Source organism: Oncorhynchus mykiss, chromosome 4 (assembly GCF_057628025.1).
Source record: "Oncorhynchus mykiss isolate SJ-2025 chromosome 4, ASM5762802v1, whole genome shotgun sequence".
NCBI lineage: Eukaryota > Metazoa > Chordata > Actinopteri > Salmoniformes > Salmonidae > Oncorhynchus > Oncorhynchus mykiss.
Window position 1 is genome coordinate 15109268 of NC_143025.1, and position 21856 is coordinate 15131123.

At 39.5% G+C, this 21856-nt stretch overlaps 1 protein-coding gene and 1 pseudogene across 3 annotated transcripts; both read left to right on the forward strand.

Annotated features, from left to right (window-relative positions):
- Window positions 1-228: 228 nt before the first annotated feature.
- Window positions 229-7046, forward strand: LOC110521356 (troponin I, fast skeletal muscle). Of its 2 annotated transcripts, none has more exons than XM_021598859.3 (7): window positions 229-489; window positions 4490-4522; window positions 4613-4655; window positions 4810-4938; window positions 5111-5200; window positions 6378-6554; window positions 6665-7046. In XM_021598859.3, the coding sequence occupies exons 2-7, from the start codon at window positions 4515-4517 to the stop codon at window positions 6758-6760; spliced, it is 543 nt and encodes a 180-aa protein (XP_021454534.1). In that variant the 5' UTR covers window positions 229-489; window positions 4490-4514; the 3' UTR covers window positions 6761-7046. The 2 variants fall into 2 exon arrangements, with proteins under 2 accessions (XP_021454534.1, XP_021454535.1); XM_021598860.3 differs by having other exon boundaries at window positions 383-508.
- Window positions 7047-7819: 773 nt separating this feature from the next.
- Window positions 7820-21316, forward strand: LOC110521360 (troponin I, fast skeletal muscle-like; annotated as a pseudogene). The gene is made up of 7 exons (XR_016495121.1): window positions 7820-7941; window positions 13598-13630; window positions 13989-14025; window positions 14198-14327; window positions 14485-14574; window positions 14704-14847; window positions 21102-21316. The product of XR_016495121.1 is annotated as a troponin I, fast skeletal muscle-like (transcript).
- The last annotated feature ends 540 nt before the right edge of the window (window positions 21317-21856 follow it).

Here is a 21856-nt window from a genome sequence, read left to right on the forward strand (position 1 = left end):
GGACATAAATCTCAGACACATGATGCCTCCGAGGTACTACCAGTTCAATAGTTTGCCATCCTTTTACGATAAACATCATGGGTGCCAGTTGCATGTCTGGCCTTCTGAAAATGTGTGAATTATAGCATTCTCTATTACTGTTGGTGTGAGTGGCCTTTAAAGTTCTGAGTACTGGCCATGCATGCTCCTTATGGGTGATGGCATATGCTAAATAAAAGATGATGAAATAAGAACAACCATCTTGAAGGACGTGTTATTTATACTAGAGCCGCTGGGGGAGGGGAGGGAACAGGGAAACACCGTACTGTATTTCATGACCTTGTCAGCCCATTGGTTTGGTCTGTAATCCGCTTCCATAAAGAGAAATGGAGGATTATAGTGAGGGATCAGAAAATGCAATATATACCTTCTTAACACTTGAGCTGCCTGCGATCAGTCAGTCAGTTGGGGATCTCTTAACAAGCCTGTGCTGCTCTCTTTAGTCCCGAGGTGAGAACCAACGTTTACAGTATGTCTGTCTGTCCTGTACTTCTAACTAGTTAGACACTATTTGAAGGAGAGAAGATTTATTAAGATTTTACTCAGGTTTTAGTTTTTGGAGAAACTACATTTTTTCTAGCTATGATATACAGAAGCAGTGCGGTCTTTGCGCTAACTTATTCATGAGAAATTGCAGAATTATAGTGATATGCCTATTTAATGTCAATACTTGGCTGTTGGTTGAGGAAAAGAAGATAGTTTTATAAAGATTTCAGCATGTGAAATGCATTTTAGTATTTGTATTGCACTGTAGCTAATCATTCATTTGTATTTGGTTGGTATTGTTGGCTCTAGTCCAAGAGTGTTAAATGTCTTTCCTGTAGTCATAAACTGATGTGTTTGGATTGTTGCTTTATGTAGTAATGCTCTTTTTATATGACATCTTATCCTTATTCAAATATATTTAATGTCTGTCACTAATGTTTAAATGACTGAAATTATATATCATTTTAAAAATATTAACACCAAAGTTTAAAAAATCATAACTGAATTACTTGGTTTATTTCAATACATTTTATTGATATTTTACTTGTTTAGTACAGTATTTCATGATTTATTTTGTCGGTGTATCTTAATTTGTAAACTTTCAATAGTAGTATTTGCATAAGAAAATGTTCTCAGGTACAAGTAGTGTTTTGAATATGTTTAGTGAGCATCTGTGCGGTGGTAAATGATAGATCTAAATGGACTCATGATGTGACATGCAGAAGGGTACACCACCACAAGACATAAATCTGAAAGCGATCGTCAAATGTTTTCCTTCCTCTCAACACCATATTTTAAACATACCTACACAGCCTGTTACAACGTTATAGACATCTCTGATACATCACCTAATTGGCAATCTGGACAAATATATATATATATATATATATATATATATATATATATATATATATACAGTACCAGTGAAGAGTTCGGACACACCTATAAATTCAAGTGTTTTTATTTATTTTGACTATTTACATTGTATAATAATATTGAAGACATCAAAACTATGAAATAACACATAAACACATATGGAATCATGTAGTAACCAAAAAAGTGTTTAACATATCAAAATGTATGTTATATTTTGGATTCTTCAAAGTAGCCACCCTTTGCCTTGATGACAGATTTGCACACTCTTGGCATTCTCTCAACCAGCTTCACCTGGAATGCTTTTCCAACAGTCTTGAAGGAGTTCCCACATGCTGAGCACTTGTTGTCAGCTTATCCTTCACTCTGCGGTCCAGCTCATCCCAAACCATCTCAATTAGGTTGAGGTGGGGTGACTGTGGAGGCCAGGTCATCTAATGCAGCACTCCATCACTCTCATTCTTGGCCAAATAGCCCTTACACAGCCTGGATGTGTGTTGGGTCATTGTCCTGTTGAAAACAAATGATAGTCCCACCACTGCAGAATGCCGTGGTAGCCATGCTGGTTAAGTGTGCCTTGAATTCTAAATAAGTGTCACCAGCAAAGCACACCCACAACATCACACCTCTTCCTCCATGCTTCACAGTGGGAACCACACATGATCATCCGTTCACCTACTCTGCGTCTCACAAAGACACGGCGGTTGCAGGCAAAAATCTCAAATTTGGACTCCTCAGACCAAAGGACAGATTTCCACCAGTCTAATGGCCATTGCTCGTGTTTCTTGGCCCAAGCAAGTCTCTTCTTATTATTGGTGTCCTTTAGTAGTGGTTTCTTTGCAGCAATTTGACCATGAATGCCTGATTCACACAGTCTCCTTTGAACAGTTGATGTTGAGATGTGTCTGTTACTTGAACTCTGTGAAGCATTTATTTGGGATGCAATCTGAAGTGCAGTTAACTCTCATGAACGTATCCTCTGCAGTAGAGGTAACTCTGGGTCTTCCTTTCCTGTGGCGGTCCTCATGAGAGCTAGTTTCCTCATAGAGCTTGATGGTTTTTGAAACTGCACTTGAAGAAACGTTCAAAGTTCTTGAAATGTTCAGTATTGACTGACCTTAATGTCTTAAAGTAATGATGGACTGTCGTTTCTCTTTGCTTATTTGAGCTGTTCTTGCCATAATATGGACTTGGTGTTTTACCAAATAGGCTATATCACCTATACCTATTCACAACACAACTGTTTGGTTCAAATGCATTAAGAAGGAAATAAATTCCACAATTTAACTTTCAACTAGGCACACCTGTTAATTGAAATGCATACCAGGTGACTGACTACCTCATGAAGCTGGTTGAGAGAATGCCAAGAGTATGCAAAGCTGTCATCAAGGCAAAGCGTGGCTTCTTTGAAGAATCTCAAATATGAAATATATTTTGATTTGTTGAACACATTTTTTTTGAAGAATCTCAAATATAAAATATATTTTCATTTGTTTAACACTTTTTTCGTTACTGTATGATTCCATATGTGTTATTTCATAGCTTTGATGTCTTCACTACTATTCTACAGTGTAGAAAATAGTAACAATTATTTGTACTATTTTCTACATCTACAATACATACATACATACATACATACATACATACACTATTGTTCTAAGGTTTGGGGTCACTTAGAAATGTCCTTGTTTTTGAAAGAAAATATGTGTACTACTCCCTTCACAGAACAGCGCAAACTGGCTCTGAGCAGAATGGAAAGTGCACCGGAGCCTCCCACTCCTCTTTCTATTCTGGTTAGAGCCAGTTTGCGCTGTTCTGTGAAGGGAGTAGTACACAGTGTTGTACGAGATCTTCAGCTTCTTGGCAATTTCTCACATGGAATAGCCTTCATTTCTCAGAACAAGAATAGACTGACGAGTTTCAGAAGAAAGTGCTTTGTTTCTGGCCATTTTGAGCCTGTAATCGAACCCACAAATGCCGATTCTCCAGATACTCAACTAGTATAAAGAAGGCCAGTTTGATTGCTTCTTTAATCAGAACAACAGATTTCAGCTGTGCTAACATAATTGCAAAAGGGTTTTCCAATGATCAATTATCATTTTAAAATGATAAACTTGGATTAGCTAACACAATGTGCCATTTGAACCCAGGAGTGATGGTTGCTGATAATGGGCCTCTGTATGCCTATGTAGATATTCCATAAAAAATCTGCCATTTCCAGCTACAATAGTCATTTACAACATTATCAATGTCTACACAGTATTTCAGATTAATTTGATATTATTTTAATGGAAATTTGATTTTCTTTCAAAAACAAGGACATTTCCAAGTGACCCCAAACTTTTGAACGGTGGTGTATATTCAGTGTAGTTAATCATGGAGAATGGAGACAGTTGATGAGTACAATGAACCGACCTGATGGAGCAGCAGCAGTTATTTTTGAGACAAGGCCTAATGTCTTGGTCATCTAAGGGATGTTCTGGAAGGCAATGGCAGGGCTGGTGGCAGGGCTGGCACCACCAGCTGCGGTGTTGGGTTACTGTGACCTCTCGGAGACAAGCCTACAATAACACAGAGCCATTTTAGACAAGATCTGGGCCCAATTTAGATCTCCTCAACACAAGATAACTTCCCCATCTCCAGGGAAACGATACTCAGAGCCCAGACCAAAGATTTGGAGTCGACTGAGTTTAAGGAATTTGGAATGTATTCTTATCACTTGTCTCAATTACAAGAGCAAGTAAGAAGACCGTTGTAAATCATAGCTGCATGCCATGGCCCCCGTTGGAAGTAGGGCAGAACAGGGATAATTGTAAAAAGGGACAGATTCAATAACACAAATTCGAAATAGCCTAGAGTACTCTTATTCAATGTGCTTAAAAAATATATACTTTTTCAGATTTTGATTTTGACTACTTTTTTGTATTGACTGGTCTAGCATTCTCAATGTACCTTATCCTATATAATACTATCAGTAATCTTACTGGTGTAGTTTTGTAATTGGTATAGTTGAGGATATACCAGTATTGTTGGTAAAGTGTTAGCTGTTATGAGTACATAATTCATGATTACTATTGTTTTGCATTTCTAGGAAGTGACGACACAAAACAGCCAAGATGGCTGAGTAAGTATAGGCCAATACATTGTCTACATGGTGTGTTTCAAGTGTTTAGGTAGTTGTACTTAACCTGACTTTCTTTCCTTGGTCCAATAGCAAGAAAGGCAACGTGTCCTCAAGCCGTAAGCACACTCTGAAGGTAAGGAATCCCACACAGCCATTCCTTTAATGTTTTACGTAGAATAAAACATTTAATAATGTATACAAATCACAATATAACATACTTTTAAAAAGTAGTAAAACAAAGGGAGATATAGGTCAATTATCTGTCAACTGTCATAATTTGTCTCCAGAGTTGTATGCTGGCACTTGCTAAGGATTGGCTTGAAGCTGAAGCATTAGAGAAAGTTAAAGAGAGGGAGAGATACATGGAAGAGAACTGCCCTCCTCTGGAGATGTCCCACTCCAAGGACGATTTGATGGTATGATATTCAGATATTCAAAGACAGACATTATGAAAACATATCATACCTGCTTGATACAGTGTGTTGTATGAATTGTGCTTCTATCCGGTTCAGCAGTACTAAGTTCAAGCATAAAAATAGGTATTATATGAAGACAGTTACATTTTCCTTTGTTGCATTCTTTCATTAGGAGCTTTGCAAAAAGATGTACGACAAAATTAATGTGATTGATGAGGAGAGATACAACTTAGAATATAAAGTGATCATGGTTTGCAATGAGGTAAGCATCTGTCTTGTCTGTTCATTTTTTTATGTTTCAATATAAATATACAGTGCCTTCAGAAAGACTTATTCCACATTTTGTTGTGTTACAGCTTGAATTCAAAATGGTTTAAATAGATTTTGATTCTCACCCATCTACACACACAATACCTCACAATGACAAATTGAAAACATGTTTTTAGACATTTTTTCAAATGTATTGAAAATGAATTACAGAGACATCTCTGAGTAAAATCACATTTGGCTGTGATGACAGCTGTGAGTGTTTCTGGGTAATTCTCTAAGAGCTTTCCACACCTGGATTGTGAAACATTTGCCTATTATTCTTTTCAAAACTCTTCATTCTCTGTCAAATTGGTTGATCATTGCTAGACAACCATTTTCAGGTCTTGCCATTGATTTTAATGTAGATTTAAGTCTAAACTGTAACTCGACCACTCAGTAATATTCACTGTCTTCTTGGTAAGCAACTCCAGTAATGATTTGGCTTTGTGTTTTAGGTTATTGTCCTGCTGAAAGGTGAATCAATCTCACAGTGTCTGGTGGAAAGCACACTGAACCAGATTTTCCTCTAGGTTTTTGCCTGTGCTTAGCTCCATTTCGTTCCATTTTTATCCTGAAAATTTGCCCAGTCCTTGCATTGGAAAACCTCCCTGGACTTTGTGGCTGAATCTGTGTTTGAAATTCACTGCTCGACAGAGGGACCTTACAGATAATCGTATGTGTGGGCTATAGAGATGAGGTAGTCATTCACAAATCATATTAAACACTATTACTGCACACAGAGTGAGTCCATGCAACTTATTATGTGACTTGTTAAGTCTTGCCGTAACCAAGGGCTTGAATACTTATTGACTCAAGACATTTTAGCTTTTCATTTTCTAATTGACTTGAAAAAATTTCGAAAAATAATTCCACTTTGAAATGATGGGGTATGGTGTGTAGAAACACATTTATGAATGTTAAATTCAGGCTGTAAAAAAATAACATTTTGAAAAAGTCAAGGGGTGTGAATACTTTCTGAAGGCACTGTATGTACAATATATATATATATATAAATATAACAGTATTGTTGGTATATATGGAATATGATAAATATATTTTATATATATACAGTTCCTCTGTTGAGCCCACCTGAATCACTGATTTTCCTGTTCCAAAATTACACCCACTAGGTTTTAGACCTAAACATCAAAATAGTTGACCTGAGGGGAAAGTTCAAGAAGCCAGCTCTGAAGAAAGTGCGTATGTCTGCTGACGCTATGCTCCAGGCTCTGCTGGGCTCCAAGCACAAGGTGACCATGGATCTGAGATCCAACCTGAAACAAGTGAAGAAAGATGAGAAGAAAGAGGTGGGTCCATTAGGTTGGATATCGCATCGGGAGACATTGTCAATGTTGAACGAACTTTAGGCCTTGATATTCTACACTTCATTGTCTTCTCACCCTTTCTACCATCACAGGATAAGGAATTGCGTGACGTTGGTGACTGGCGTAAGAACATTGATGACAAGGCCGGTATGGATGGCAGGAAGAAGATGTTTCAGGGAGATAATTAGATCATTGGGCTGTGTTTGTGTGATGTGACTGACTACTGTCCTGTAATGTCTTACTGTCAACCACATACTGATTGATACTCATTACAACCAGTATTGTAACTATATGACATATCTTTGTTTCTTTTGAAGACACAAAATAAATAGAAGGAAACAGAAACAGAGAGTAAGAAAGTCTAAGGAAGATGTGTGTAATGGTCTGTATGTTGGTTTAATGCTTTACTCCCTGTAGTAGAGTAGCCTACTGTACAGTGACAAACTTTTCAAATAAATTGTCTTAAGGAAATTATTCAAAATTTCTATTATTTCTATTTTGTCATTCTGATACACTAAGAGAACTAAAATGCTAAATCTTGCAACCACTAAATAGAGTTTCAATAGAGTGGTTCCCTGCTAATGTTCTAGACTGGAGTGCCGAGTTGCCCATATCTCTTTCTTTTCAAAAGTCACATATGCAGATCACTCCTATAGTTAAAGATACGTTATAAAGGTTTTCATTCATTTCAGACAGTAGTTTTGAAAGTAGTGCTCAAAAGTCCAAACGGGCTCCTGAAAATTGTGCACAATTGTGTGCAACGTCACCCATTTTGTATGATACGTTACATCCTCCAAATTAAAAATAAGAATACTTTTAAAATCCTGTTCAATCTCTTTAATACTCGTCTCCGATTTTCTAGTCTAATTTGTGCAGCATGTACAGTAACACGTTTCTAGAGGCTTTGAAATCAATGCTTTCTGTCATGTTGTACCACGTTATCTGGAACATTATTCAGTTATTGTTGGATAAAGAAAACTTTATGTTAAGTAAAATCATGAGACTTGTTTTATAGATTTTATTCATTCAACAGTTCAGGCTAATATGAGAAAAAAAAACCTGTCAACAATTGGGCTCAGCAATGTTTTCTGCAGTCTTTTTGAGGTCTTTGTCATTGTCACTGAAATTAAGGTGAGTTACTTCATTATTTTGCATTTTTCCCTTTTGTAGTACAAAGTAAAAGCAAGTATATTATTTCATTGTTCACTCTTACAATTGAAACAAATTGACTAAGCAATTTTATGTTTTCAAAATTGTAGTTAAATGTTTCCTGTCTACAATTTGCATTTACTGTAATTTATTACTTTCCTACTCTCAACAGATAAATACTCACTTAAACATCAGATGGAATCTTATTGACGCTTCAGTGGTAAGTGTCTTTACAGTGCACTTGGAAAGTAATCAGACCCCTTGACTTTTTCCATATTTTGTTATGTTACAGCCTTATTCTAAAATGGATGAAATTTATTTTTTCCCTCATCAATCTACACACAATACCCCATTATGACAAATCTACCAAATAAAAAAAACAGAAATACCTTATTTACATAAGTATTCAAACCCTTAGTTATGAGATTCAAAATCTATCCCAGGTTCATCCTGTTTCCTTTGATTGGATATGATTTGGAAAGGCACACTCCTGTCTATATAAGGTCCCACAGATGACAGTCAATGTCAGAGCAAAAACCAAGCCATGAGGTCGAAGGAATTGACCATAGAGCTCGAGACAGGATTGTGTCGAGGCACAGATCCGGGGAACAGCACCAAAAAATGTTTGCACCATTGAAGGTCCCGAAGAACACAGTCGCCTCCATCATTCTTAAATGGAAGAAGTTTGAATCCACCAAGACTCTTTCTAGAGCTGGCTGCGCAGCCAAACTAAGCAATCGGGGGGAGAAGGGCCTTGGTCAGGGAGGACCAAGAACCTGATGGTCACTCTGACAGACTCCAGAATTCCTCTGTGTAGATGGGAGAGCCTTCTAGAAAGACAACCATCTCTACAGCACTCCACCATCAGGCCTTTATGGTAGAGTGGCCAGACGGGAGCCACTCTTCAGTAAGAGGCACATGACAGCCCGATTGGAGGTTGCCAAACGGCTCCTAAAGGACTCTCAGACCATGAGAAACAAGATTCTCTGGTCTGATGAAACAGAGATTGAACTCTTTGGCCTGAATGCCAAGCGTCACGTCTGGACGAAACCTAGCACTATCCCTACAGTGAAGCATGGTGGTGGCAGCATCATGCTGTGGGGATGTTTTTCAGCGGCAGGGACTGGGAGACTAGTCAGGATCGAGGGAAAGATGAGCAAAGTAGAGAGAGATCCTTGATGAAAACCTGCTTCAGAGCGCTCAGGACCTCAGACTGGGGTGAAGGTTCACCTTCCAACAAGAAAACGACTAAGCACACAGCCAAGATAACGCAGGATTGGCTTCGGGACAAGTCTCTGAATGTCCTTGAGTGGCCCAGCCAGAGCCTGGACTTGAACCCGATCTAACATCTCTGGAGAGACCTGAAAATAGCTGGTCAGCAACCCATCCAAACTGACAGAGCTTGAGAGGATCTGCAGAGAAGAATGGGAGAAACTCCCCAAATACAGGTGCCAAGCTTGTAGCGTCAAACCCAAGAAGACTCAAGGCTGTAATCGCTGCCAAATGTGCTTCAACAAAGTACTGAGTAAAGGGTCTGAATACTTATGTAAATAAGATATTTCTAATTATTTTTTGCAAACATTTGCAAACATTTCAAAAAAATTGTTTTCGCTTTGTCATTATAGGGTAATGTGTGTAGATTGATGAGGGGAAAAAAACGATTTAACAATTTTAGAATAAGGCTATAAGGTAACAATGTGGAAAAAGTCAAGGGCTCTGAATACTTTCCGAATGTACTGTATATTGAGGATTTGTATTTATTCTTCTAGTAGCACAGTTTACATGAATATTATATTCTGACTAATGTAACAAGTTATTTTAAGACACAGTGGCCGTGAAAGGGGGTGTTGGGATATGCAAAAAACCAGCAGCGGGATATGAGAATGAAAAACCCAGCAGCATTGCAGTTCTTGACACAAACCGGTCTGCCTGGCACCTACTAACATACCTCTTTCTAAGGCACTTAAATATTTTGTCTTGCCGATTCACCCTCTGAATGGCACACATACACAATCCATGTCTCAATTGTCTCAAGGCTTAAAAATGTTTATTTAACCTGTCTCCTCCCCTTCTTCTACACTGATTGAAGTTGATTTAACAAGTGACATCAATAAGAGATCATAGCTTTCACCTTGATTCACCTGGTCAGTCTGTGTCATGGAAATAGCAAGTGTCCTTAATGTTTTGTACACTATAGGACAAATATAAGCACCCACCAAATTATTCTTATTATATAGAAAGCATTTTGTCCAGATGTCTCCGCGGGTAATAAAGGAATCTGCAGAGGATCTAGCTAGTTTCAGTTTAGTTTCAAGTTTTATTAGTCGTATGTAAAGAACACGTAGTATACAAAGTCCAACAAAATGCTTACTTGCAGGTTCCTTCTCAACATTGCAAAACAATAAGAAATAATAAAAGATAAGAACATAAAGTAAATGGCATTTGACCATACATATATTACATGAAGGCACAATTTATAGTCCAATATGTACACGTGTATCAGGGAGGATGGGGGGGGGGGGGCAATCTCTGGTGGTCACACACTTAGTAAACACCTACTGGGTTATGTACCTTAAGTGTGGTTCCCAGTCCTGGAAAGAAAAGTGACTGGAGACCAATATCTCCTCCATCCTGTCTGGGCAAATTCCAGGAAAGGTCCATTGTGAAGAGCTTCTACCTACAGTAGTTGCTCTTCAGGAATGCAAAAGCCAGTATGCATACTTGGCTAACCACAGCACAACAAATGAGCTGGTCAGAGTCACACACACCTGGCTTACAGAGACAGACTTAAAGCAAACCACGGTGGTTCAGGTTCTGGTGGCTGACATGTCACAAGCTTTTGATCGTGTCAACCATGCTAAACTCCTCCAGAATCTGGCCAGTCTGGGTCTGTGTCCAAGGCTACTCACCTGGCCTCACAGCTACACAACAGGGAGAACACAGAGGGGGATGGCACATGAAATGTACAGCTCATGGACAGAGGTAACATCTGGGGTCCCACAGGGTGGGGTTGTCTCGTCTTACCTCTTTCTGCTCCACATGTGCACTCGGAGAGTCATCTTTGATTTGTCCTGTTCTTTAAGGCTAGAAAACATTGAAAATGACACCTCAATGGAAGAGGAGTTGAAGTAACTGGATGAATGGGCGGAAGACAACAACATACTTCTGTCCAACTAATTTGTTTCTCTAGAAATCCCCACCAGCAGGCTCCAATGAACCACCTGGGTAGACAGGCTGTTCCAGTTGGAACAAAATACCTTGGCTTCCACTTGGACAACCAACTCAGTGGTAACCAACATATTGACCAGGCAGTGAAAAGGGCTTCAAAGCATCTACCCTTCCTGACTGTGATGGCAAGAAACAGTCTTCACACTGAGGACCTTGTGGAAATCTACACCACAGTGATCCCACCACGCCTTGAGTATGTCAGTATGTTGCTGGTGGGTGGCACAAAGAAGCAGCAAGCTGCACTGGACAGGGTACAGAAAAGGACAAGCAAGATAATAACAAAGAATAGAGACATCCCACTGACTCTTCACCCTTTTGCAGGAGAACTTTCCTGTAATGCAGGAAATGTAAAACTTCTAGTGTATTTGAGGTTTAAAAAGGCTTGTAATTCCCACTTGGAAATTTCAGACTTGATTTTCCCTTACGAAAAATGCATCAACCCCTACAAATATGTCCATTAATTATAATACACACAATACTACATATTTCCTGTTGCTTGCTGCAAGATTATTTTCCTGCTGTAGCAAACTGCCTCAAATTAAGATCCTACATCTCTACATAATCTCCTGCCACAGAGAAGGGTAGACAGTACTTGCAGAGTCCTCCGAAACCAGAACTAATTGTCCAGCATCAACGCAAGGACAAATAGGCTGAATAATTCTGCTGTACAGTCTTGGTCTTCACTGTACGTTTGTAACTCATCTTGCAATTGACAGGCGGTTACATAAATAAGCAATACAACTACAATAACAATCTTGAAGGGTTGCTTATGTATATGAAGGCAGCAGGGAGGTTGGGTTGTGACTAGAGTTACAGCAGCTTGCTGAACCATTGGTCTGGAGCGGGACTTCAATCCAATTCCATAAAGAGAAATGCAGAGTTTTTCTGACCTGTCACAGTATCCCATTAAAACCTTCATAACATTTCAGTTGCCTGTCACAGTCCCAGACGTGTGTACTGCTCGATCGCCAGCTTTCTCTAACAGGTCTATCCTGACTCTCTATCTGCTCCCTGTTTTCAGCTTGGTTAAGAATCACAGGATTTCAGCAACTCCACTGGTTTTGCTGTTCTGGATTAGCACTCCTCCTTCGGTTTGGAAACCCTGCAATCAGCTGCACACGTGAGATCAGACCAGGTGTCTCTCTGTGTGCAAAAGCACTGTTTAAATCGGTTTAGATAAAGCTTTGGTGATAAAGAAACTAGTGATAAACCTTTAATGTTGGGGGGGGGGGGTATAGTCCTGTCAAAACACCCATATTATAGAGCATTGTTCAACGGTTGGGTCTAATCCTGAATGCTGATTGGTTAAAAGCGCAAACACCGGCTTCTCGAGCATTATCACTTATTTAACAACTTTGCTCACATGTCTTTTAGTCATAAAATTATCATAAAATAAATCTCACAAGAAATAAGAATGTGCAGGGTTAACATGTTTATCTTATTTAATACGTTTGTTTGAGTTCAATATAGTCTGGAATGTAGCGTTAAATATATCTAATTGTGTAACTGACGTGACCGAATCAGACCGTGGCAAATTCTGGCGATCGCTGTTCAATGAGGTGTAGCAAATTCTTGGGAACATTGCCAGCTACTTGATATTTTTAAACCATACTCCTACATGAGAAATTAATTTAGAAAGCTATACTCACTCGCCAGTCTCCTTTGACGTCAGTGGACATACATTTAATTTGATTTTGTCAGTTGTCATGTATTTATGTCATGTGCATCATGCCAAAGTACATTTGGTTTTGTTTACAAATGTAATGATTTTTTTGTAAGTTTATAATTACTAGCATTTCCAATTTGATTGTTGTTGGATCTTCAAAGAGTAGTTTGAAATCGTTTTAATTTGGAATGCGAATATGTCTTGGGTCGTCACATACATCACAGATAATCACCTCTGTCCTTCAAGACCACATCCTCAGTCACTGGCAGATGCTTACAAATATTGTAAAGTACATGTAGCATGTTTCATCATTTTGTCCAATCATTATTTTTTAGGGGGCGAAGGCTGCGTGGTTGTAAATCTATTGATTATTCTGTATGTTGGGGATGAAGCTCCTTCAAATCGTTGTCCTTGGCTGTCTCAGTGGTGTACTGTGCTACAGTACGGTTTGGAGGCACATGAGAAAGTGTTAGGTTATAATTGACCTGCTGATGACAACTGACAGTATCAGAAGAGAATCCCAAGAAGACAGCTGGCTCCTTCCTTAGACACAATTTTAGATATGAGCTCCTTTCCCTGAACACAGCAGGGAAATAACTATCCTAACCCTCTTGCGTGAAACTAGCGTCAGTGTGCTGCTAACAGTGCTGTCCCTGTCCTCTTTCTGGGCTTGAACTACTGGCCCTCTGGTCGCAAACACACGTGACCGCCAAAACTAGTTGTGCTGTAGAAAAGGATCCAATTTGATAGCACCATTGGCGACATTTCAAGCTAGCTGTGGAGTGAGTTTACGGCACATTCTTAACTGTTACATGAGGGAGCACAATGTTACCTCTCATTCATCGAAGTCAATTCTGTTTGGTAAAGTATTGCTATTGGTATTCAAATGCTATTCAAATGAAAAAAAAAGTTGGGGTTAGGGTTAGGGTTAGGGTTAGGGTTGAGTTTATTACATTGTTGTATTGTCGTTTCTTTCCAAAAGGGTCTGAAGCAAACAAGAGGCCAAGATGTCTGAGTAAGTTCCAATATGTTCTTATGATATCAATGACTATATTTGTCTGCCCTGTGTGAATAATATTAACTTCACTACTATATTGGTGTTCATCAATGGAATAGCCTCCCATTAGGGGCAAGTGGGGTAAGATGGGATATTTTATATATGCTCAATGTGGGAAAATAAATATAACATTCACTCTATGATGTATACTTCATGATCTTGGACATCCATGTATACAGTATCAATAAATTGCCTTTTTTTTATTAATGGTTGGAAACTCATCTTTACCTCTCCAGTGCCCCATGTCCCATTTAAAAAAAATCAGAAATGTAAACATTTCTATGAAATTCACACATCTTTTGATCAACTCTTTTAGGAAAATAATGGCATCGAGTCACAAGCATCATCTGAAGGTAATTTGTCACGAGTAAAATTTAATTCAATTTTTTGTAATTAAACTTTATCTTGAGCACAATATGTTATAATGTTACATTATAATGAAAGTCTTTGTGCGTTGTGATGTGTATTCCACTGTTAACCTTCATCCAGTTGTGCCACTATTCCTGCTTCTCTCTCCTTCTCCAGAGCTTGATGCTCCAGATTGCTAAGGGCTTGCTAGATGCAGAAGCCATAGAGGCAGTGGAATATATATATTTTTTACATGGATGAGAACTGCGCTGCATTGGACATGCCTGGGTCATTGGCAGAACTGCAGGTACAGTATCAAATGCTTAAACTACATTTTCAATCGACACTGTTAGGAAATTCCCTTTCGTTGCGCCACAGTGCAGGTGGGTTGTTTTTATTACATTCAGTTCTTCATTTCAATCTTTAGTTGTTCAAGGTTCATTTTTGTTAATAACCTCCTGCAGGAAGTGTGCAAGACAATTCATCACCAGATTGATAAAGTGGATGAGGAGAGATACGACCTGGCAGACAAAGGGGGCAAGTGTGACAAAGAGGTACAGAAACCAAAGTTAATCTGTCAAATGAAATCCTATTGTAGCCATTTGAGGTTGATTATGTTTGTTGATTTTCTCTCTTGTTAAGAGTGCAGATCTAGTCTTTTTACTGACTTCCTCTCTTCACAGATTGAGGATTTGAGGATTAAAGTGATTGAGTTCCAAGGCTTGTCTGCTGACTCCATGCTCCAGGCACTGCTGGGCTCCAAGCACAAGGTGTCTATGGATTTCAGAGCCAACCTGAAAGAAGTGAAGAAGGAAGTCAAAGAGGAGGTGGGTATTTGTGTGGAAATCTACAAAGCAGAGAATTGGTATAATACTATGGAAGGATATCAGTGAATACCCATGGGAAGATGTAAAATGTTTTGAGTTGGGGGGGGTCACCTTTATAATAAAGCGTTGCCTGTCTCTATCATTGAATTTGCGTATAGTGGTGCAGAAGACAGAAGCAGAAGACATTCTATAATTTAGCAAAAAGCATTTCATGCAATTCTACATAATTTTACATGAAGGGAGACATTTTCAAAATATTTTTTAATACCAAACAAATAACACATAATGACAGGGTCCTCTGACTCTGAAATAACCGTAACTACAGGGTACTCTGACCCTGAAACAACTGTAATGACAGGGTACTCTGACCCTGAAACAACCGTAATGACAGGGTACTCTGACCCTGAAACAACCGTAATGACAGGGTACTCTGACCCTGAAAAACTGAGATCAATAGAAAAAACTTAGTCTTGAATGCAACCAATAGCCTAGGCCAAGTATTCCCAAACTGGGGTACGCAAAACGCCGTCGAGGGTAGGTCAAATAAAACATTTAAAAATATATATATATATATTTTTCCCCTCACATTTTCAAAAAGTCCATTTATATTTTCCAACGTGGCTATACATTTGGGTGAGGTTTTTTTCTCGCCTGAGTAGCCTTGTTTCACTGGCAAAAATTAAATGAAACCATCTAGTGTTCAGAGTAATAACAACACAATGTCAAATACAGGTAGCCTAGTCAAATAATTAATCACATTAACCGTTAATTCCACTAACGGTCCGTATGTAGTCAAATGTAGCTGCTGCTCATTTTCGTTGGCTCGAAAATTGATAAATGGTTAAAAAAAGTAAGGCCTGTGTCCATAGAGACAAATACCAGCTCTACTGGTAGTACTGCTACAACCAGCAGTACTACACCTACACCTGTCGATGACACAAGTTGTTCAATTCATCTGATGCTAGCATCAGTAATTCTACATTTGTTGTTAGCCCAGCTAACATGGACACTGACAGTTGTGAATCTGATGCAGCCGAAGAGCTACTGCCCCCTTACCTGGAAAAGCACCGAACAACAGACAGGGACGTTGGACCATCGAAGAGGATCAAATATGATGAGAACTACATTGATTTGGGGTTCACTTATATTGGGAGTAGTGCCTTTCCTCAGCCACAGTGTGTTATATGTGCAAAAGTACTATCTCACAACTTGATGAATCCTTCACTCTTGTGCAGACATTTAGAAACAAAACAGGCCAATTTGAAAAATAAGCCACAGGAGTGGCGAGAATTAAGACGACTTTCGAGTAGTAAGGCATGTATAAAAGCAATAGTTCCATTAATAAGAACAGGCTAGAAGTGTCTTATATGATGAGCTACCGAGTGACAAGAACAGGCAAGCCCCATGCTATTGTGGAGGACTTAATTCTTCCTGCTGCCACGGATATGGCTGGGACAACGCTGGGGGAAAAGGCCAAAAAAACTATACAGACAATGTCTTCATCAAACAACACTGTTTCACGACGCATCAGTGACATGGCAGGAGATGTTTTGAAACAATTACTGCTTCGCATACAAGCCAATGAATTCTGTGCGTTACAGCCGGAGGAGTCAACAGACGTGGCGGGCCTGGCACAGCTCCTGATAAATATCAGTTACGTTTATGGGGGCCATTAAGGAAGACATCCTCTTCTGGAAACCAGGACAACAGGAGAGGATATTTTTAAAGTACTGGACAGCTTTGTGATATCAAATGGACTTTGGTGGTCAAGATGTGTTGGTATCTGTACTGATTGGTGCAAGAGCCATGACAGGGAGACATAGTGGAGTGGTAATGTGAGTGCAAGCAGTTGCTCCTGACCCCACTTGGGTACACTGCACTTGGGTATTTTCTGCACTATGCAATGATATGGGCAGCGACCAAGTAACGCTTTTGCAACATACAAAAGTGCGCGGGTTATCAAAGGGCAAAGTGCTGACACGTTTCTTGAATTGAGAGACAATCTTAAAATTTTCATTTGTCTGACCGCTTGCATGGTGACGAGTTTCTCACATGACTGGCCTATCTGGGTGATGTTGTTTCTCACCTGAATGATCTGAATTCTAGGATTACTGGGACTCTCCGCAACTATATTCAATGTACGGGACAAAATTGAGGCTAAGATTAAGAAGTTGGAGCTCTTCTCTGTCTGCATTAACAAGGACAACACACAGGTCTCTCCATCATTGTATGTTTTTTGTGTGTGCAAATGAACTCAAGCTTACGGACAATGTCAAATGTGATATAGCGAAGCACCTGAGTGAGTTGGGTGCGCAATTACTCAGGTACTTTCTCGAAACGGATGACACAAACAACTGGATTCGTTGTCCCTTTCTTGCCCTCCAGTCCACTTACTGATATCTGAACAAGAGGGTCTCATCGAAATTGCAACAAGCGGTTCTGTGAAAATGTAATTTAATCAGAAGCCACTGCCAGATTTCTGGATTGGGCTGCGCTCAGAGTATCCAGCCTTGGCAAATCGCTCTGTTAAGACACTGATGCCCTTTGCAACCACGTACCTATGTGAGAGTGGATTCTCGGCCCTCACTAGTATGACAACTAAATACAGGCACAGACTGTGTGTGGAAAAAGACTGAGACTCTCTCCAATACAACCCAACATTGCAGAGTTATGTGCATCCTTTCAAGCATACCCTTCTCATTAACCTGTAGTGAGTTATTCACCATTTTGTTGATGAACAAATAAGGTTTTATATGTAAGATGGCTAAATAAAGAGCAAAATTATTGATTATTATTATATTGTTATTTGTTATATTGTGACAAATGTTTAATAATATTGTATAGTGTGTGTGGCAGGCTTACAACGATGCCAAAAAACGGCATTTGAGAGTGCGCAAACCCTGGTGCTAGAGGGGGTACGCAGCTGGAGGTTGAATGTTTAAAGGGGTACGGGACTATAAAAAGTCTCTCAGTCCCTGCCGCTTAAAAATATCCCCACAGCAGGATTCTGCCACCACCATGCTTCACTGTAGAGTTGGTGCCAGATTTACTCCAAACGTGACGCTTGGCATTCAGGCCAAAGAGTTCAATCTTGGTTTCTTCTGACCAGAGAATCTTGTTTCTCATGTTTCGAGAGTCTTTAGGTGCCTTTTGGCAAACTTCAAGTGGTGTGAAAAGTGCCTTTTACTGAAGAGTGGCTTCCGTCTGGCCACTCTACAATAAAGGCCTGATTGGTGGAGTGCTGCAGAGATGGTTGTCCTTCTGGAAGGTTCTCCCATCTCCACAGAGGAACTCTAGAGCTCTGTCAGAGAGACCATCTGGTTTTTGGTCACCTTCTTGACCAAAGCTCTTCTCCCCTGATTGCTCAGTTTGGCCGGGCAACCAGCTCAACAAAGAGTCTTGGTGGTTACGAATTTCTTCCATTTAAGAATGATGGAGGCCACTGTGTTCTTGGGGACCTTCAATGCTGCAGAAATTTTTTGGTACCCTTCCCCAGATCTGTGCCTGGACACAATCCTGTCTTGGAGCTCTATGGACAATTCCTTCGACCTCATGGCTTGGTTTTTGCTCTGACATTCATTGTCAACTGATGGACCTTTTATAGACAGGTGTGCCTTTCCAAATCATGTCCAATCAATTGAATTTACCACAGGTGGACTCCAATCAAGTTGTTGCAACATCTCAAGGATGATCAATGGAAACAGGATGCACCTGAGCCCAATTTTGAGACTCATAGCAAAGGGTCTGAATACTTGTTTTATACATTTAAAAAGATAAAAAAAATCTGTTTTTGCTTTGTCATTATGGGGTATTGTGTGTAGATTGCTAAGGATTTTATTTTGTTTCATCTATTTTAGAATAAGGCTGTAATGTAACAAAATGTGGAAGAAGTCAAAGGGTCTGAATACTTTCCAAAGGCACTGTATGTGTGCTCAGCGGTGATGGCAGATGCACTCTTGCCAATAACCTATCCCTCAAAGATACTTTGTAAAACAATGCTGTTCGCTCAATATTGGGAGTTGATCAAATATCAGTAGTGGAAAAAGTACCCAATTGTCAAATTTGAGTAAAAGTAAAGATACCTTAATAGAAAATGACTCAAGTAAAAGTGAAAGTCACCCAGTAAAATTCTACTTGAGTAAAAGTCTAAAAGTATTTGGTTTAAAATATACTTAAGTATCAAAAGTAAAAATCTAAGTATGAATAATTAAAAGTTCCTCATATATTTACAAAATAAACGGCAAAGTGTTCTTGTTTTTTTAAATTTACGGATATCCTGGGGCACACTCCAACACTCAGACATATTTTACAAATGAAGCATTTATGTTTAGTGAGTCCGACAGATCAGAGGCAGTAGGGATAACCAGGGATGTTCTCTTAATAAGTGTGTGAATTGAAACATTTTCTGTCCTGCTAAGCATTCCAAATGTAACGAGTACTTTTGGGTGTCAGCGAAAATGTATGGAGTAAAAAGTACATTATTTTCTTCAGGAATGTAGTGAAGTAAAAGTTGTCAAAAATATAGATAGTGGAGTAATGAACAGAAACCCCCCAAAACTACTTAGGTAGTTCTTTAAAGTATTTCTAAGGGTTTTAGGCTGGGTTTCTGTACAGCACTTTGAGATATCAGCTGATGTAAGAAGGGCTTTATAAATACATTTTGATAAATTTGATACTTCACGAGGCTATGTATCAGTGCCTACATACAGTCGTGGCCATAAGTTTTGAGAAAGACACCAATATTAATTTCCACAAAGTTTGCTGCTTCAGTGTCTTTAGATATTTTTGTCTGAAGTGCAATTACAAGCATTTCATACGTGTTAAAGGCTTTTATTGACAATTACATGAAGTTGATGCAAAGAGTCAATATTTGCAGTGTTGACCTTTCTTCTTCAAGACCTCTGCAATCCGCCCTGGCATGCTGTCAATTAACTTCTGGCCACATCCTGACTGGTGGCAGCCCATTCTTGCATAATCAATGCTTGGAGTTTGTCAGAATTTGTGGGTTTTTGTTTGTCCACCTGCCTCGAGGGTTGACCACAAGTTCTCAATGGGATTAAGGTCTGGGGAGTTTCCTGGCCATGGACCCTAAATATCGATGTTTTGTTCCCCGAGCCACTTAGTTATCACTTTTGCCTTACAGCATGGTGCTCCATCATGCTGGAAAAGGCATTGTTCGTTACCAAACTGTTCCTGGATGGTTGTGAGAAGTTGCTCTCGGAGGATGTGTTGGTACCGTTCTTTATTCATGGCTGTGTTCTTAGGCAAAATTGTTTAGTGAGCCCACTCCCTAGGCTGAGAAGCAACCCCACACACGAATGGTCTCAGGATACTTTACTGTTGGCATGACACAGGACTGATGGTAGTGCTCACCTTGTCTTCTCCGGACAAGCTTTTTTTTCGGATGCCTCAAACAATCGGAAATTGGGATTCATCAGAGAAAATGACTTTACCCCAGTCCTCAGCAGTCCAATCCCTGTACCTTTTGCAGAATATCAGTCTGTCCCTGATGTTTTTCCTGGAGAGAAGGGGCTTCTTTGCTGCCCTTCTAGACACCAGGCCATCCTCCAAAAGTCTTTGCCTCACTGCGTGCAGATGCACTCACACCTGCCTGCTGCCATTCCTGAGCAAGCTCTGTACTGGTGGTGCCCCGATCCCGCAGCTGAATCAACTTTAGAAGACGGTCCTGGCGCTTTCTGTACTTTCTTGGGCACCCTGAAGCCTTCTTCAAAACAATTGAACTGCTCTCCTTGAAGTTCTTGATGATCCGATAAATGTTTGATTTAGGTGCAATCATACTGGCAGCAATATCCTTGCCTGTGAAGCCCTTTTTGTGCAATGTAATGATGACGGCACTTGTTTCCTTGCAGGTAACCATGGTTGACAGAGGAAGAACAATGATTCCAAGCACCACCCTCCGTTTTAAGCTTCCAGTCTGTTATTCGAACTCAATCAGCACTCACACCTGTGTTAACGAGAGAATCACTGACATGATGTCAGATGGTCCTTTTGTTGCAGGGCTGAAATGCAGTGGAAATGTTTTTGGGGGATTCAGTTCATTTGCATGGCAAAGAGGGACTTTGCAATTAATTGCAATTCATCTGATCACTCTTCATAACATTCTAGAGTATATCCATATTGACTAATATCACTATGAAAACCCGTAAAGCTAAAATTTTAAATAACCTAAACAAAGAGCTTAGATTCTCTATTGACCTGATCTCTCTGCTGTAACACCCACTCTACCCTTACAGGACAAAGAGGCAGTTGGTGACTGGCTTAAGAACATTGATGACAAGGCAGGCATGGACGGCAGAAAGAAGATGTTTGAGGCAGCATAATATCTGTGGCACGACACAGTCCCATTTCACCTGCCTTTCTCTATGTCCTAATAATAAGTCAGTTGTTGTCAGCCATGGCTGTATTTTGTATTTAGATGTTAGATATATAAAGTAGTTTTGTGGTTAAGTCAGATATGGATTTGTATGACCATGTTGTCGACTAAGATCATTTCCCTTTTCACAGCAACTTGAACATATTTTGAAGAACACTTGCTGTATGAAGAAATGTACTTAAGTATATATGACTGAACATTAAATAAATATTTGAACCTTTACAACTGGAATAGCATTTTTATTTTGCTTGCATGTCTTTTAGGGTTTTGTGATGAATAAAAAGAGAACACGACTTATGCAGTTACCTACTTGATTTGAGTATGAGTAGAACACTATTCAATGTTCAATAGCAGATGGCAATTAGAAGCTAGTTGTAAAAAAGAAATGTAACGACTGAAGGACTTTAATCTTAGGACATCATTTCTTAGAACATGTCACACAAACCAAAAGGTGCATGCTCTGTGCATGTTCTCTCTCCCTCTCTCTTTTTCTCTCTGCCGAATCCTGCTGTAATTATGACTCCTAGAATTGGTAGCATCTCTTTATTGTTTGGCCATCTTGTGCATGGAAACTGATACAAACATATTTAGGCTAGGATTTAATCAATTGTAGAG